The following is a 14,320-nucleotide window of genomic DNA, read 5'->3' on the forward strand; positions in this document are numbered from 1 at the left end:
TTTTGCGAATGCCGCTAATTCTGAATCCAATGGCGCCAAGCATCTCTCTCTCTGACCCCGCACCACCACTACAACTATCGCATGCTCACTCTTCCACGAAACATTCAAAAAACACGATCGACGTGAATATCGTCGAGATCACACCATCCGACCATGACTTTTCATCCTCATCCTCATATTCATCTGAAATAAAGATAGAAGAGCTGGAGAACGAGCGCGCCCGTCTCCGCCGCCACATCGGCCTCGGTTCTGCACACCCACCGCAGCCACAACCTCTCTTCTTCATCGAGCGAGTCCCGGACACGAACACAGCACCGATTCCATGTAGCCTTCCCGGGTGTAGGGAGGGAATTTCCCCTGGTTCACTGCGGTTGGCCCTGAACCCGGGCATGAGTGGGGTCAGCTGGTTTCGGTCCTCTTCCGGTGCGTCCGTAACCAGTTGACTAGACTCTGTGGGCAAGAGATGATAAATGTTCTAATGATAATGGTTTCCCGTACAGACTACTACCATCTTTCGTGCTTTGAACGCATCGCCGATTTCAAAGAGTCCGCCTACCTCAACCGTCTCGTCCCTCTCACCCGGAACACATTCAGACTGCGCGGCCTGAAGCTCTCCTCAGTCTCTGACGGATCGTACCTCCTCTCCGGCGGCGCAGAGCGGCTGATACTGGAGTGGAAAGTTCGGCGCGGAATGGAGATCGATAAGCGCGATGGGGTGTTCGATCCGGCCTGCTATGAGCTAGATCGCGGCGTCCATGCGTTGATGTACGAGGCGGGCTCGAGGGGGTACTGGCCCAGCGGTCGCCCGGCAGGGCTGGATATGTACGAGTATTACACATTGGCGAGAACGGTGGCTGTCAATGAGTCTGGAGACGGGGATGAGGAGGAATGGAACCTCTTTGAGGCGTTTCTAGGACACGGAGAGAGTGGGAGTGGGAGTGGGCGGCATGATCTGAGTGAGTTGTTGGAGAGGTGGGAACAGAGCAAGGTGAGTTCGCTTTTTCCCCATCTGACCTATGTTGTGCTCCGCGTGAGAGCGACTGCTGGGACGCTGACGACGGGTAGAGCCTTGTGTTGCAGGAAGACAAAACGGGTGGAAGAGTACAGAGCACCCTCAGTCCGACTGCCATCAGAGCAATCAGGCGACTATCGACAATTCCCACGCCGCAGATCGGCTATAACAGGATCTGGTCGTAGGCATCTGAGATTGAGTTGCATTGCCCTGTCAGGTAGGTTTCTATGGAGACTGGTTCCGGTTTTACTCTGCGATTAGATCTATTTCGGGTCAAAAAATATAGAACGTAAGAGTGAAAGAATACATTGCGAGGCTGCCATCCTTTCTGGTTTCGCGTATGGCTACGATCAGTTCCATACTCTAGGGCCAAACTCCAGCAAAGCATGAAGTGGGTATGCTCTCGAAGAGCTCCTCGGGTGTATCCGTGACTGCTTCACTTTCCGGCCAGCAGTGCCTAGCCAGACACATCTGGGGCCAGTTAATATCACGAGAACAGGCGATTGTCTCAATTGCAATTGTTTCAAACCCCTGATTTTCATTCAAGTGGCGCAGATCCCCCAACCCAGTACCAACTGCCAGACAGCCAAACAACTGTTGATTTCACGATCCGAAGGGCCGTCTGTATAGTTTTCGCAGTTCCATGATTGTCAGTTATTTTAACGACAGTTGGCTTCCATTGCTGATCAATTGAGAAATGCTAGCAAGAATGTTCTCAGGTTTGGCCCATATCATGAACTGTTGCGTCCGTGACAGAACTAATAGATTAGGTACCCCAGAAATTGGCACCCTAAATCCAACTTAGGAACTTGACTCAACTCACACTAATATGATAATGGAGTTTGTTTTGCCATTTCTCACTATGCCCTGGCCGTTATCTAGGCAGGATCTTCCATTTCCGTTTCACCTGAATCTTACAGTGCACATGTGCTCAACCTCTGAAAGGACCATCTTACCCTTTCTCGACTGTCGTCTGAAAATGAGAGTTCGGCCGGTTGTATGAGTCCTGTTTCATAGGCCTGGGCCCATAATTGAATGCTTCATCAGGTATTCACGGCCGAGGAGTAGCCCATGTGCTCATGGTTCCTTGGGGTATATTATCCCCAGTCCTGGCTCCGGAAGGGACAACAGAACAACCTCCCTCGAATCATCAACTTTGTCACTTCAAATTCAGAATCAAGCTCACTCTTGCCTTCATAACTTCGAACTATAGACTACGCTTACCCCAAAATGAAGTTTACCACCGCCCTTACCATCCTTCCCTTGTTGACTCCGGCCCTCGCGGCACCCGGCGCCATCGACCTCACGGAGCGCGATATCGCCGCAATCAAGAATGTCCTCACCGATATTGATACCCAAGTCAACGCTCTTGGCACCGCAATCACGTCTAAGCCGTTGAAAGCCGACGCCATCGTGTCCCAAGCCAACAAACTGTCAACCACAATCACCTCCGGCACAGCCACCGTGAACGGGCAGGACCAACTCTCTCAACTCGACGCGCTGGGCCTCGTCTCTCCAACCCAGAAGCTTGCTGACGACACGGACTCTACGATCAAGAGCCTCATCGGTATCAAGTCTGATGTGAACAGCCTCGGCAAGGGCTGCGTTACCCTGCAGAGTCTGCAGAAACTGGATACGGGCGCAAAGGGCCTGTCCAGTGCTATTGTGAGCAAGGTGCCCAGCGCACTGGGTGATATCGCAGGGAACTTGGCGGATAGCATTGCGGAGCATATCCAGAAGGGCATTGATGCGTACCAGGGGGCTTGTGATAAGAAGGATGTTGAGGCGCCTGCGGAGACCGAGGCTCCCGCTCAGACCGTTGCTTCCACTGAGAGCGCCCAGCCGACTAATACTTCCTCTACTTCTGAAGGCTCATGCATCGCTCGCAACTAGTACTGTCTCCGCTGGGGATACAGTGCGGGTATGGGCTATTGACCAATGGATGAGTACGCTTGAACGAACCCTGGTGGTTCCACTTGTTTATGGTGTTTAATATATTTACCCTCTTGCAGGAATTAGTCTATATATCAGTCTTTTCCGCGAGCAATTTGGTAGTTTACTCACCGAAAGCGCCATTAAATATACATAGCGATCCGCTGACATAGCAGAGGCCAGCATCAACTGTTCCCTCAATATAGTTGATCCACAATATAGCGTCTCTTAGACAAGATGCCTTGTGAATCTCGTAGAAAGGATCATATACCACCAAAGCTATACACTGTCCTTTTAAGCACGGTATTACCGTGCAAAACTGAAAGCCGAACAATGTATAGTTCTTGCAGTCTAAGGACGCTGATGGGTGAGTCACCGAAATTTACCCGGAGCAAACCCAGTGTATAATGAGAAAAAATGGGGCGTGCCACAGACCAGCTGCCCTTTTCACTCCGGCTGAGATTGCTAACTTGCCTAGATGTTATGGGACTCTGACAGCCAGAGAGTTTCTCCATCTTATCTCTCCCAAACTTGAGTATCGCTCATCGGCGGTTTCCCAAACAGCTAGAATCCTCAGTCGCAGCCATGATCTTCAGTTACTGCTCTATTTATATTCCCTATCCTCTTTCCCATCATCAATTTCGTCCTTTCCTACAAGAGCTTTCGGCCCCAGTCACCAATATAATTGTGTTCAAAACAGCAACAGAATGCTGCACAATAATTAAATCCTCTCAGTTCCCTGACTCTAGAATGAACAAACTCACCCAATACAAGGCTAGAGCGTGGCCGAATCAGTCCCTTTGAGGGGCATTTGGCACCCAGAATGCGTTCACACTGGGGTATAACCGACGTGAAGAGGTTTGTAAGCAAGGTCCATAGACTTATCAGGGCTTTAGCTGTAGACTGGGGCAGTCTCTTGAATACACTTTCCAGCATGATTCTGCGTATGAACTGGGCGTTTGCGGGTGATGGAATGAGTATCAGTGGCGGGACTCAAGTCAAAGTAACACTGGCACTAATGGTATGAGCTCTGGCGCTGAGGACGTCCCTTTCAGTTCTTTTAATACGAGAGAGGGTGTTACCAGTGAGTAAACATCTTGTTGACCTGGGCACCATCATACACAAAACCTGGATCAATATGAAAAAGTGGAAGCGAAGTGGTTATGAAGTTCAAGGTTAACAGTATCCTTAGAGATCGACTCCCCGCTGTGTTCACGAAGCATAAAGTCAAAACAACATCCAAAACTCGCATATAAACCTCTGAACTTGATTCTCCCCAGCTTCGAGACTTTCTGGCAGATTATACTCAAGACTAAATGAGTGCTTGGGTCGGATGATGTGGCAGATATTGAAGAAACACTATCAGGGAGGAGGTTGAGAAACGATAGAGGTACTTATGAACATGTTTTCTTGGGGCTTATTGGGTATTTCTTGAAAACCGTGACATGGTTTGAGATAGACTGAATTCACGCTGGGGGCGGATATGACGTCATTGAGGCAGTTCGGATTTAGCAAATATCACGTGACAAAGTTGGTCAGATATACTCAGTCATCTCGGGCTCGGCCTCGGGCTCGGACTCGGCCAATAACCCGAAGGATATATTGGTCACCCTGTACAGTTCTCTCGCCTTTCCTTTTCTCACTACTACTGCACTCCCTACTCCAAGAAAACCTCTCCAACAACGTCACAGAAAGAGCCAAAATGCATTCCCCCTACACCTGCTACAGCCCAGCACCTTCTTTCGCCGGCCGAGGCCGCCGGTTCTATCGCCAGAGCTACATACGCGGTCTCAACCCTCGTGCTGGCGGCATCGGCGGTCTGGTCAAAGTCGCTCTCGTGGGTACGGCCACTTACTTCATCTGCAAAAAAATCTACCAGTACGTCTCCATTTGTTTTCCTTGGTTATGGTCGTTGTTGAACAGGGTTCTGACTGCTGTTGCTCCATCATATAGTGCAGGTGCCCAGAGCAATAATAATGGGCAAACTTCGCATTAACCGTCAACCAACTTGATTCTTGGGCAGTACAGTTGTGATTCCCAAATGACACATTTGCAGAGATAGGGTGTAGGATAGTTGCGGTCTTCTTTTTTCAACGGCGTTTGCGTATTGTTTATAAGAGTCTAGTGGGTCTTCGATGGTCTCCCGCTATCTTGTACTTTGGATAAAATTTCTTTGAGAACAGAGACAGAATGGCATTCTTACCGTTCATGAAATTACATTAGGCTAGCAGGAGTAAAATCCCAGCGAAGATAGACGGACTAGCCGGAGAAATACATAGAATTATTGAACTAAGAGGCCTTACCGTCTATCACGGCCAACCGGCATATTTCATTCCTTCTGATTCATATCTTCACAGCCACATCTCTCAGTTCGACTTCTGGCCCATCATGCACTGGGTGGAGACTGTACCGTTCAAGAACCGCTATTAAGGTCAATTTGAACAAAGTATCCGCCAAATGCTTCCCGAGGCATCGTCCACTCGCCGCTCCAACACCAAACCTCATGAATCCGTATCGGGATTTCGAAGGCGGGATATTTCGAAACCGCTCGGGGCGATAAGCGTCGCCGTCTTTGCCCCAGGTAGCTGGATCCGCGTTCAGACGTTTGGCGTCTATAACAACAGGGCATCTTGCGGGAACACGATACCCCCCGATCTCTTTGGGGACCGCTGTACATTCAGGAAGGGAGAATGCTGCAACGTCACAATCTGATTAGATAGCTGCAAATTGATTCGTCGGTAGGGGGAAAAGGAAGAAACTGACCGAAAGCCGGCGACAAGCGCATGGCCTCCATCACGGCGAAGTTCACAAGTGTATCCTGTTTCGAGAGATATTTTCCGGTCTCAGTATTAATATCGATGTCACTATCGGTGTCTGGGGTGTGGGTGCGACTCTGGATATGCGTCTCAATCTCTGCTCGAAGCTTCTGTTGAAAAGCCGTATTGACAGCTAAATGCTCGAACAGAGTGCTGAGGACTGCGGAGCTGACGTCGACGTTGGCGAAGAGAATCTCATCTAAGGTGTGTAGGAACTGAATGCATCAACGCGTCAACCGTATATCGAGGATAGGGTATCTCCTCTGGGTGGGCCGTACGCACCTCCTCGAGTTTCAGATCACTCTTTTCCACACCATGATATATCCGCTCGGCAGGGCACGCCTTCGATGCGGCCCGAGCAGACTGAATGAGATCAAGGTTGAACTGCGTCCACCTAGAACGGAATTCTTCCATCCGTTTGGCGGCTCCACGGTCAAACCAACAGCCTAGCCTTGTCGCCAGACGTTTGTTGGCGATCACATCATGCAGGATGACTTCGTGGAGGACATTTAGGTCCAATAGGGCAGAGAAAAGCTATTGACAGCCAGGTCAGCCATCAGCCCATGGCCCATAAAAATAAAGATGATCTCAAATCGAAAGAGGTAGAGTGTGTGCACTATGTGTGCGTTACCTTATCATCAAAAACCTCCCCATACACAAACTCCGCCGCAAGCCGGAGCGGCAAAAAGCGACAGGGCTTCTTGATCTCCAGAGCGAACCCTTTTCCCGTTCCTGCTCCTTGCAATGGCAGATCATCAAGCCACCGGTCGATGCTCGCGCTTAGCTGTGGGATCGCTTGCCGCGCGGATTGAAACGAGAACTCGGGGTCGAAGTAGCGACGGATCATTGACCACCTTTCTCCTGCTAATGCGCCGACCGCATGGCCGAGGAGGCTGCGGGCTGTGTCTTAGTGTTCACAGCAAGCTAATTATCGTGAGATGCGAAGGGGAAGGGAGCGATTTACCCGCTGAAGTACTTTCCCATGTTCAGATACAGTGGCTTAGGGTGATCTGCCGCTCTTGTATCAGTACCCCATCCGACCCAGGTACCTGGCTGGGGCTCAGGGTGCCAGGGGAGGCATACGCTTAGTATCACCCTTGTAGAAGTCATAAATGTGCTCTGGCTTGGTCACCACCATCTCTCTTGCTCGGCCATTGCGGATGACATACGGCTCGTCTCCAGCGAGAGCCTTGCCCTGATCGGAGAGCTGCTTGCTGATGACCATTTCTTAGCTAGGTCCCGTCCACGCGCTGCGAGATATCAACCGCGATATACAACAGATTCTTACCTGAAAGCGAACTTCGCCACGCGGGCGTCACCACGAAGCTCGCAGATTTGCCTGCCGTATTGGTTGGTGATTCTGTTCGCACGGTGCCTGCGGATTTTGAGTACAAGCAGGACAAATAGTATCAGGACAAACAACTTGAGGACCTGAGGACTGGCCCTCAGCCTCTGCTTCTCCAGATCGGATACCTGCGTTAGAGTATTAACGAAACCCATTTCGCAGAGGAAGGCGCCCAGATAGGTACGTGTCTAGAATGGAAAACCCCACGCGGGAATGCTTATACCGAAGGTGCTCAGCCAGGAGGCTTTGATCTTTATTGTCATTGTGCATCCCCGCAATAAACCGAAACGTCGACCGTTTTCCCGGCCATGGTGGATATGCGCAGCGAAGGGTGAGATGGACTCGGGAAATCGAAATCCTGGTGTTGGGGGCCATGGGCAATTCTCCGAATTTCCCGGCACGAGAAGCAAAGGGACCGACTAGGTGTTGGTATACTAAGGACGCTGGAGGCACTTTACCAATGTTTAATTGTAGTTGGACTCCTCAATACCCACTTAACTTGTTATTTTTACTTCAGATTCGGGTCACAATGATACCTCCCAAGCAACAAACCGCCCTCAAAATCACCCCAGAAGGACGCATCGCCGCAGTCCCATCTCAACTCCCATCCCTCCAGGATGACGAACTGCTTGTCCGCGTCAAAAGTATTGCGCTGAACCCCTTCGACGCCAAATCGGCCGAAATGTCGCCCACCGTCGGCGCAACTCTGGGCTGCGATTTCGCAGGCGAGATCGTCGCAACAGGCTCCGACACCAGTGGCTTCAACTTCAGCATCGGCGACCGAGTCTGCGGCTGCGTCTTCGGCAATAATCCAAATAGGCTGGATAACGGCGCATTCGCAGAGTACGTTGCCGTGCCGGCGGATCTACTTTTAAAGATTCCTGAGAATATGGAATACAATGAAGCTGCGACGTTGGGTGTAGGGCTGGCGACTGTAGGGATGTCGCTATATCACTGTCTAAAATTGCCCATGAAGCCTGAACCGGCTGGCAAGTCGCCGTATGTTCTAGTTTACGGGGGGTCCACGGCGACTGGGTCGCTTGCGATCCAGATCCTTACGCGGTAGGCAACGCCATACGATCCGACGCCTATCTCCAGACACGGGGAGTACGGCAGACTATCGAATATTCGAAGGTCACTAACCCAACTACCACTGCAGCTCCGGCTATGCCGCAATAACAACTTGTTCGCCCCATAATTTTAACCTGGTCAAATCCCTCGGCGCAGCCGCAGCCTTCGACTACCACTCCCCAACATGCGGGCGTCAAATCCGCAACTTCTCCCCTGGCAACCTCTGGTACGCCCTCGACTGCATAACCGACACGCGGTCAATGGCCGTCTGCTACGAGGCCATCGGGCCATCTGGCGGTCGGTACCTCAGTCTCGACCCGTTCCCCATCCGGGGCCATACACGACGCAGCGTCAAGCCGAACTGGGTGCTCAGTCTGACGATGTACAACCAGCCGATTCCGTGGAAGAGGCCGTTTAAACGGGATGCGTGTCCGCAGGACCGGGAATTTGCGAAGAACTGGTTCCAGGTCGCTCAGAGGATGATTGATGCGGGTGAGATTAGGCCGCATACATCGGAGGTGAGGGCTGGAGGGTGGGATGGTGTCCCGGAGGGCTTGGAGTTGCTGCAGAGGGGAGAGGTTTCGGGGAGGAAGCTTGTGTATGAGGTCGCGAGTCGCTAAGGGGGAAGAGCTATGCTATGCTATTCTATGTTATTAACGATTTCCACTTAGGTGGATTGACTATGACGGTTTAGATCATACTTCGCATTTGTAGAGATACTATGACTATTCATATTCTGCATGAAAAATCTGAAGATTAGGTAGGAACCCTGTGTAAGGAGAAAAGATAAGAGCAGCGTTGCAAGCAGAGCATACGCTTGCGTAGGCCCCGGTTCAGGCAGCACCCGTCATCATGCGGAGTATTCTGAGCATCAAGAGATCTACATCTAGGGTCGGGCTAATGTGCCTCAAGGTGCCTGAATGTCCAATAAACGTATTTCCCGATCATCGTGAGTCTCAGATCCATACTCCAAATCCCGAGGGCAAACGGGGCAGTGCGCGTGAATATTCCGAGCCGGAGAATAGGAGACAGACAGCAGCTGTCTTCCCAGGTCTCAATCGACAGGAAAAGTGTACAGAACCATTTAAACTAGCCATGCCAGGGTGATCTCTCAGATAGTTAAAGAGAATCACTCCGATAGCTACCTAGTTCATATACCAGAAAGAAATATGCCTACCGAAAGCCTCGATCCAGGGACTGTCCTCATTGTGGGCGGCGGCCCTGTCGGCCTCATCACGGCCACAACCCTAGCCAAGTACGGCGTGCGCAGTGTCATTCTCGAGCGCAACCTGACGACAACCAAGTGGCCGAAGATGGACCTCACGAATGCTCGGTCGATGGAAATATACCAGAGATTAGGGATCGCAGAGGCACTGCGCAAGGTGGCCGTGCCCTCGCACTACCCGTTTACATGTCTCTTTTCGAGCGGGCTGCATGCCGACAAGGCGATCACCGCATGGGATCTGCCGAGCCCTGACGAGTATCGGAGGAGGATTAGGGAGCAGAATGATGGGAGTATGCCGTCAGAACCGTGGTTGCGTGTCTCGCAGGAGATCTTTGAGGCGTGGCTCAAGAGGCTTGGGATGGAAAATCCGCTTATTGATTTCCGTGCTGGGTGGAAGGTTACAGGGGCACGCGAACTTGACCATGGGGTGAAAGTGGAAGCCATTCACCCGAATACGGGTGAAGGGTGGAAAATCAGCGCGGACTTTGTAGTCGGATGCGATGGCGCCCACAGTGTTATACGCAAGAGCCTGGATATCCCCTTGGATGGGGGCCCGATGTAAGTACTGAGCTACCTACCGATCTGACACGGCAGACAGGAAGACATATCATTGACTAGATGTTAGCCATGGCTACGCCGTCCTCGTGCACTTCAAATCAAGAGATCTCTCGCGCATCCAAAAGCAAGGCCAATTCTGGCACTTGTTTTTTCCCAATGCTGCGAGTGATGGCGGGTCGATCAAGGGGGCCGTCATCGCACAGGACGAAGCCGACACCTGGACCGTTCATCGTTTCATGCGGCCCGACGTGGATCATACTCAGCTCTCGTCGGAGGAAATCGTTCATGACCTTCTAGGTGGGATGAGTGGCCAGCCTTTCCCCATTAAGATTGACGAGGTGCTTGTTCGCTCGACATGGACGCCGAGCATTGCACTTGCGCGCTCTTACGCAGGGCCTAAGCACCGTATATTCATCGCGGGAGATGCATGCCACCAGACCGTGCCAACGGGCGGCTACGGAATGAATACTGGTATCGCTGACGGATACGACATAGGCTGGAAGTTGGCGGCCGTGATACAGGGTTGGTCTGGACCTGCGACGCTTCCCTCTTATGAGCAAGAGCGCCGGCCCGTGGGAGAATTGGCTCTGCAGTGGTCAAAGGTACACATGGGCAACTTGATGAATATGTCGGCCGAACTGGGCCTCGACGCTCACACCATTGAATTGAACAGCGACGCTGGCGCTAAAATGCGAGCAGCAATGGATTCCTATCTCCAAACACATGATGGCCATAACCAGAGCATCGGGGTGGAGATGGGATACCGCTATGTTTCCAGTCTCTGTGTCCCTGGTGCTCTCGACGCAGAGCTTTCGCCGCCAGAGTTCCATCCCAGAAAATACACACCAAGCACCATGCCCGGCTACCGAGCTCCTCATGTGTATTTGACCACCGGAACGCCCGTGTCCCGTCTATTCGGTGACGGTTTCACGCTAGTTGCGTTTCCGGTGGGTGAAGGATTGGGCACGTCGACTGAGCAGCTGAGAGAAGCGGCTCGGAAGAGAGCCTTGCCTCTCAAAATTGTTGAGTTGCCAGGGGAAGTGCATGCTCATGAAGTTTGGGGGGCTTCTCTTGTTCTCGTTCGACCAGACGGGTTCGTTTCGTGGCATGATGACAGCGTCCGCAGCCAGGAAGAAGCTGATCAAATTATAGCTCAGGCCAGTGGATTTGATTCTGATTATTTGCGTAACCATTTACAAGCGCAAGAGAGAAGTGCCTTATAAATTGATTACGAGCCTAGTTCTTTTAGCCTGGGATATTATATTGTATATGAAAGGTATTCACTTTTTTTGCCACGAACCAGGCATAGACCGCGATAGGAATTTCTAGTGCCAGTTGAGCCCTCATTATCCAACGTCTGCACCCAGTTGTCTTTGCTAGCTTATTTCCTGGTTTTAATCTTGCTCTCCCTTTATTTCATCCTGTTAGCAGAAGTATCTACTATTCCCAAGCCAGCCCGAGCAGAGAAGTCTGATCCACCCAATTCGAATACAATCTATTGCCTTTAATGCAAAGAACCTCATCCAAATTAAAAATAACCCCAATCTAACAAACTAACATAGCTTGTATTTGCAACCCCTGATGAAACGTACGATATAGTGTTTCACACGCGGCTGCAAAGTTGCCAGCATCAACCATTGCACGAGGCGATTGCGCCAGTTTCTGTAAGGCATGCGTACCCAGCGCCCAGCAGGGGAGCTGAATACCGCACCTTGTGCCGTGACTGAGGGGAGGAAGGTATGTAGTCGAGGCACTTAGACGAGGTTTCTCGTGTCAGACGCATGTGCGCAATTGCGCTATGAAATGCCAACCTCTTTACTTCTAGCTCTCAAAGTCGATGAATCGCACCCTAGCGAGATTTGGGCTGCCTCTTCTAGATTCCTAAATTGGACGTGGTCAACTATAATCTAGATAATGTGATCGTGCTAATTGACGAAAACATTGTCTGCTTTTATATCTGCGAGGAGTAAGCTGCTGTCCCTGGCGTACTGCAAGAAACAGCGGGGAAAATACCTGTGTGAACGATATCTTGATAATGAAGCTCAGCAAGCCCAGTAAGCGCTCTTAGTGGTTCCCTTGAGCACCACAAGGGGCAGGTCCTTCTGGTAAGAGTTAAGAGATGATCTGCGATGTGTTCAAAGGCAATAAACTTGTCAGGGATTGTGCCCATAACAAGACGGACAAGGTCTGCATTGCCACGTAGGCGATTATTGCCTTCTTGAAAATCTTTAGAAATGACAGACTGCTCGTGTTTTCATGAACGGAAAACCTCGTTGAAGACATCGTGTTGCTGCAAAGTCCCGACTACGAAAAAAGCTATCTACAACCAGAATTTCTAGAGCTATTTGCTTCTCTTACTCCTTGAACAGCGCGATCTGCACGCCAGTCTTGTTTGAAGGTCCCACGCGCATCACTCCCACATAGGGATTTGGATCTCTGGCTTCAATCCGCTTATAGACGCGCATCAGTCGTGCCAGGAAGTAGCTGGCTTCCGCTGTCACCAGCATCTGAGCCGGGCAGCGACGGGGCCCGCCACCAAAGGGAACAAAATTCCAGTAGGGCCGCAAATTCTCCCAACGTTCGGGCCGGAAATCCTCTGCATCGGAGCCCCAGATGTCACGATCTCGATGGATGACATTCTTGTTGACCTGGACGACATCCCCCTTACGGACAAAAATCGGTTGCTTGCCATCAGCGCCCCCTCCAACTGGCAAGGTCGTATCTCGGATGCATTTCCGGACCTGAGTTACCCCGTTGGGGAACAGACGGTGCGCTTTCCTAGATGTCAGCGCTCCAGTCACAAATGCGGAAGTGGGAAGAGGACAAGCTACATACTCTCGTTGAGGACAGCGTTGAGATATTTCATATTCCGCAGTACCGAAAATGACAACTCCGCGTCGCCCAGCGCAAGTACCTCCTGGCGACATTTCTTGTATACCTCTGGATGACGGGCAAGGTTCCATAGGATATGGCTAATGAAGATGGAGGTCGTATCGTTGTTTGGCACAAAGATCAAGCAGATCTGGGACCGGAGGGCTTCCTTGTCCTGTAGATTGCTCGCCATATACCACAACAGGTCGTTGCGATCGGCCGCCTCCGGGTCTTTGCCTTGACGTTTATACTCTTCGAGCTCTTTGTACGTTCGGTCGATGTGTGCGTTCAGATAATTATGGACCACTCCCACAGCATCAAGCCATGCCTGGTGGCGGAAAAGCCAGAGGTACTTGTACCACTGAAGCCGCAGTCGGAGACCCCGGAGAACGTCCACCATGGCCCAGCATATGGGGGCTCTCTCCGGATATACTAGAGACTCGATCGATTCCCCAAAGAGAGACGCGGTGGTCACGTCAAGGAACTTTTGGACCACGGAATCAGAAATTCGTACCTCGCAGCAACGGAAAGGGGGCCCTTACCCAACGTTGAATGAGTGGCTGGATATTGAGTGTTTCACCGTCCGCTGGCAGTTGTTCCAGGACACGGTCAACATGTAGGGTCAGACGACTGGTATCTGTGAATGTCTCCCGCTTGAAGAATGGTTTGATCAGAAATCGACTGAATTCCCACTCATGTCCATCAACAGTGTTGACGCCTTTGTCCGCAAACGGAGCAGTCGCCTTGTTATTGCGCCGCATTGGACCGACAGCGAAGTCCTGCCAGTTGATTGCAGACATACTCTTCATGTTCTCAGGCTCAATGGTGTAGATGAACCGGGTACCGACAAAGTTCACTAAGAACGTCTTTGGCAGATTCTCATGGACTTTATTGAGCCAGACGAGGAAGTAGTCGTTGCGCAGGGACTTAGCCATACCAAGAACGATGTCGAATCCAAAGAACGGGTCGCGATGAGGGTACCGGGGGATCTTGCCACACCCATGCGCCTTGCGTTTCCATTCATAGACGACCCAGTCTACTGCAATCGTGCAGCAGGAATAGATCACAAACGCAAAGAAAACGAATTTGATGCCATCCAGGAAGTTGGCTTGCTGCAGGAGAGGTTTCAAACTCGCCCTCGGAAGCGTGCTGGCCAGACTCATTATTGCAAGAGATAATGGTGACAGGTAAGCGGATACGGAAAGCCACTACCAAGTCTGCTCTCCGCAAACCAAGGGCAGCCCGTTTATTTTACTCTGGAAAATCGCTTCATAGCTATCTGGGGACATCGGAATACTGTTGATACCATTGCGGATATTGCGTGGATTTCCCGTAATCCCGCTGAATATCCCGCTATCCCGCTATTTCGCCCCCAATGTCGACGGCGGGCTGACCCGACATCTATCGCAGCAATTAGGGCTGTATACGAGGACCCACTCTTCCTGCGTTGCGGATGCCTATGTATACCTTGGTGATGCAGTATAGGTACC

At 51.2% G+C, this 14,320-nt stretch overlaps 8 protein-coding genes across 8 annotated transcripts; 5 read left to right on the plus strand and 3 right to left on the minus strand.

Moving 5' to 3' along the window:
* Nucleotides 1-8: 8 nt before the first annotated feature.
* BDW70DRAFT_151695 (uncharacterized protein) lies at nucleotides 9-1,273 on the plus strand (the record flags this gene model as incomplete). The annotated part of the gene is made up of 2 exons (XM_073739327.1): nucleotides 9-423; nucleotides 501-1,273. 2 exons carry the CDS (start codon nucleotides 9-11, stop codon nucleotides 1,271-1,273), a joined length of 1,188 nt encoding a protein of 395 aa, XP_073594243.1.
* A 969-nt stretch (nucleotides 1,274-2,242) lies between these two features.
* BDW70DRAFT_169412 (cell wall mannoprotein 1 family protein) lies at nucleotides 2,243-2,905 on the plus strand (the record flags this gene model as incomplete). The annotated part of the gene is made up of 1 exon (XM_073742675.1): nucleotides 2,243-2,905. One exon carries the CDS (start codon nucleotides 2,243-2,245, stop codon nucleotides 2,903-2,905), a length of 663 nt encoding a protein of 220 aa, XP_073594244.1.
* Nucleotides 2,906-3,982: 1,077 nt separating this feature from the next.
* On the minus strand, nucleotides 3,983-4,208 carry BDW70DRAFT_139968 (uncharacterized protein). The gene has a single exon (XM_073737512.1). The coding sequence runs from the start codon at nucleotides 4,194-4,196 to the stop codon at nucleotides 4,023-4,025; it is 174 nt and encodes a 57-aa protein (XP_073594245.1). The 5' UTR covers nucleotides 4,197-4,208; the 3' UTR covers nucleotides 3,983-4,022.
* A 358-nt stretch (nucleotides 4,209-4,566) lies between these two features.
* Nucleotides 4,567-5,248, plus strand: BDW70DRAFT_139970 (uncharacterized protein; the record flags this gene model as incomplete). The annotated part of the gene is made up of 2 exons (XM_073737513.1): nucleotides 4,567-4,822; nucleotides 4,898-5,248. Coding segments are annotated over exons 1-2 (197 nt in total), but the record flags the coding sequence as incomplete, so codon positions are not given.
* A 39-nt stretch (nucleotides 5,249-5,287) lies between these two features.
* Nucleotides 5,288-7,260, minus strand: BDW70DRAFT_151697 (cytochrome P450; the record flags this gene model as incomplete). Its single annotated transcript, XM_073739328.1, has 6 exons — nucleotides 5,288-5,652; nucleotides 5,708-5,975; nucleotides 6,043-6,294; nucleotides 6,392-6,660; nucleotides 6,844-6,974; nucleotides 7,049-7,260. The coding sequence occupies 6 exons, from the start codon at nucleotides 7,258-7,260 to the stop codon at nucleotides 5,288-5,290; spliced, it is 1,497 nt and encodes a 498-aa protein (XP_073594247.1).
* A 374-nt stretch (nucleotides 7,261-7,634) lies between these two features.
* BDW70DRAFT_169413 (zinc-binding alcohol dehydrogenase family protein) lies at nucleotides 7,635-8,796 on the plus strand (the record flags this gene model as incomplete). Its single annotated transcript, XM_073742676.1, has 2 exons — nucleotides 7,635-8,167; nucleotides 8,265-8,796. 2 exons carry the CDS (start codon nucleotides 7,635-7,637, stop codon nucleotides 8,794-8,796), a joined length of 1,065 nt encoding a protein of 354 aa, XP_073594248.1.
* Nucleotides 8,797-9,345: 549 nt separating this feature from the next.
* Nucleotides 9,346-11,182, plus strand: BDW70DRAFT_151699 (FAD binding domain-containing protein; the record flags this gene model as incomplete). Its single annotated transcript, XM_073739329.1, has 2 exons — nucleotides 9,346-9,959; nucleotides 10,027-11,182. 2 exons carry the CDS (start codon nucleotides 9,346-9,348, stop codon nucleotides 11,180-11,182), a joined length of 1,770 nt encoding a protein of 589 aa, XP_073594249.1.
* Nucleotides 11,183-12,221: 1,039 nt separating this feature from the next.
* BDW70DRAFT_80980 (cytochrome P450) lies at nucleotides 12,222-14,229 on the minus strand. The gene is made up of 3 exons (XM_073744913.1): nucleotides 13,373-14,229; nucleotides 12,795-13,314; nucleotides 12,222-12,732 (listed from the first exon to the last, which is right to left on the minus strand). Exons 1-3 carry the CDS (start codon nucleotides 13,991-13,993, stop codon nucleotides 12,314-12,316), a joined length of 1,560 nt encoding a protein of 519 aa, XP_073594250.1. The 5' UTR covers nucleotides 13,994-14,229; the 3' UTR covers nucleotides 12,222-12,313.
* Between the last annotated feature and the right edge of the window lie 91 nt (nucleotides 14,230-14,320).

Source organism: Aspergillus foveolatus (assembly GCF_047715535.1).
Source record: "Aspergillus foveolatus strain CBS 279.81 unplaced genomic scaffold BDW70scaffold_39, whole genome shotgun sequence".
NCBI lineage: Eukaryota > Fungi > Ascomycota > Eurotiomycetes > Eurotiales > Aspergillaceae > Aspergillus > Aspergillus foveolatus.

Bases quoted from the DNA above. Each gene is read 5' to 3' on its own strand.
- BDW70DRAFT_139968 (XM_073737512.1), bottom strand. From the start codon at position 4,196: ATGCGAGTTTTGGATGTTGTTTTGACTTTATGCTTCGTGAACACAGCG.
- BDW70DRAFT_80980 (XM_073744913.1), bottom strand. From the start codon at position 13,993: ATGAGTCTGGCCAGCACGCTTCCGAGGGCGAGTTTGAAACCTCTCCTG. The intron at 13,315-13,372 runs GTAAGGGCCCCC...GTGGTCCAAAAG, and splicing joins AGCCACTCATTCAACGTTGG to TTCCTTGACGTGACCACCGC. The intron at 12,733-12,794 runs GTATGTAGCTTG...CATCTAGGAAAG, and splicing joins CAACGCTGTCCTCAACGAGA to CGCACCGTCTGTTCCCCAAC.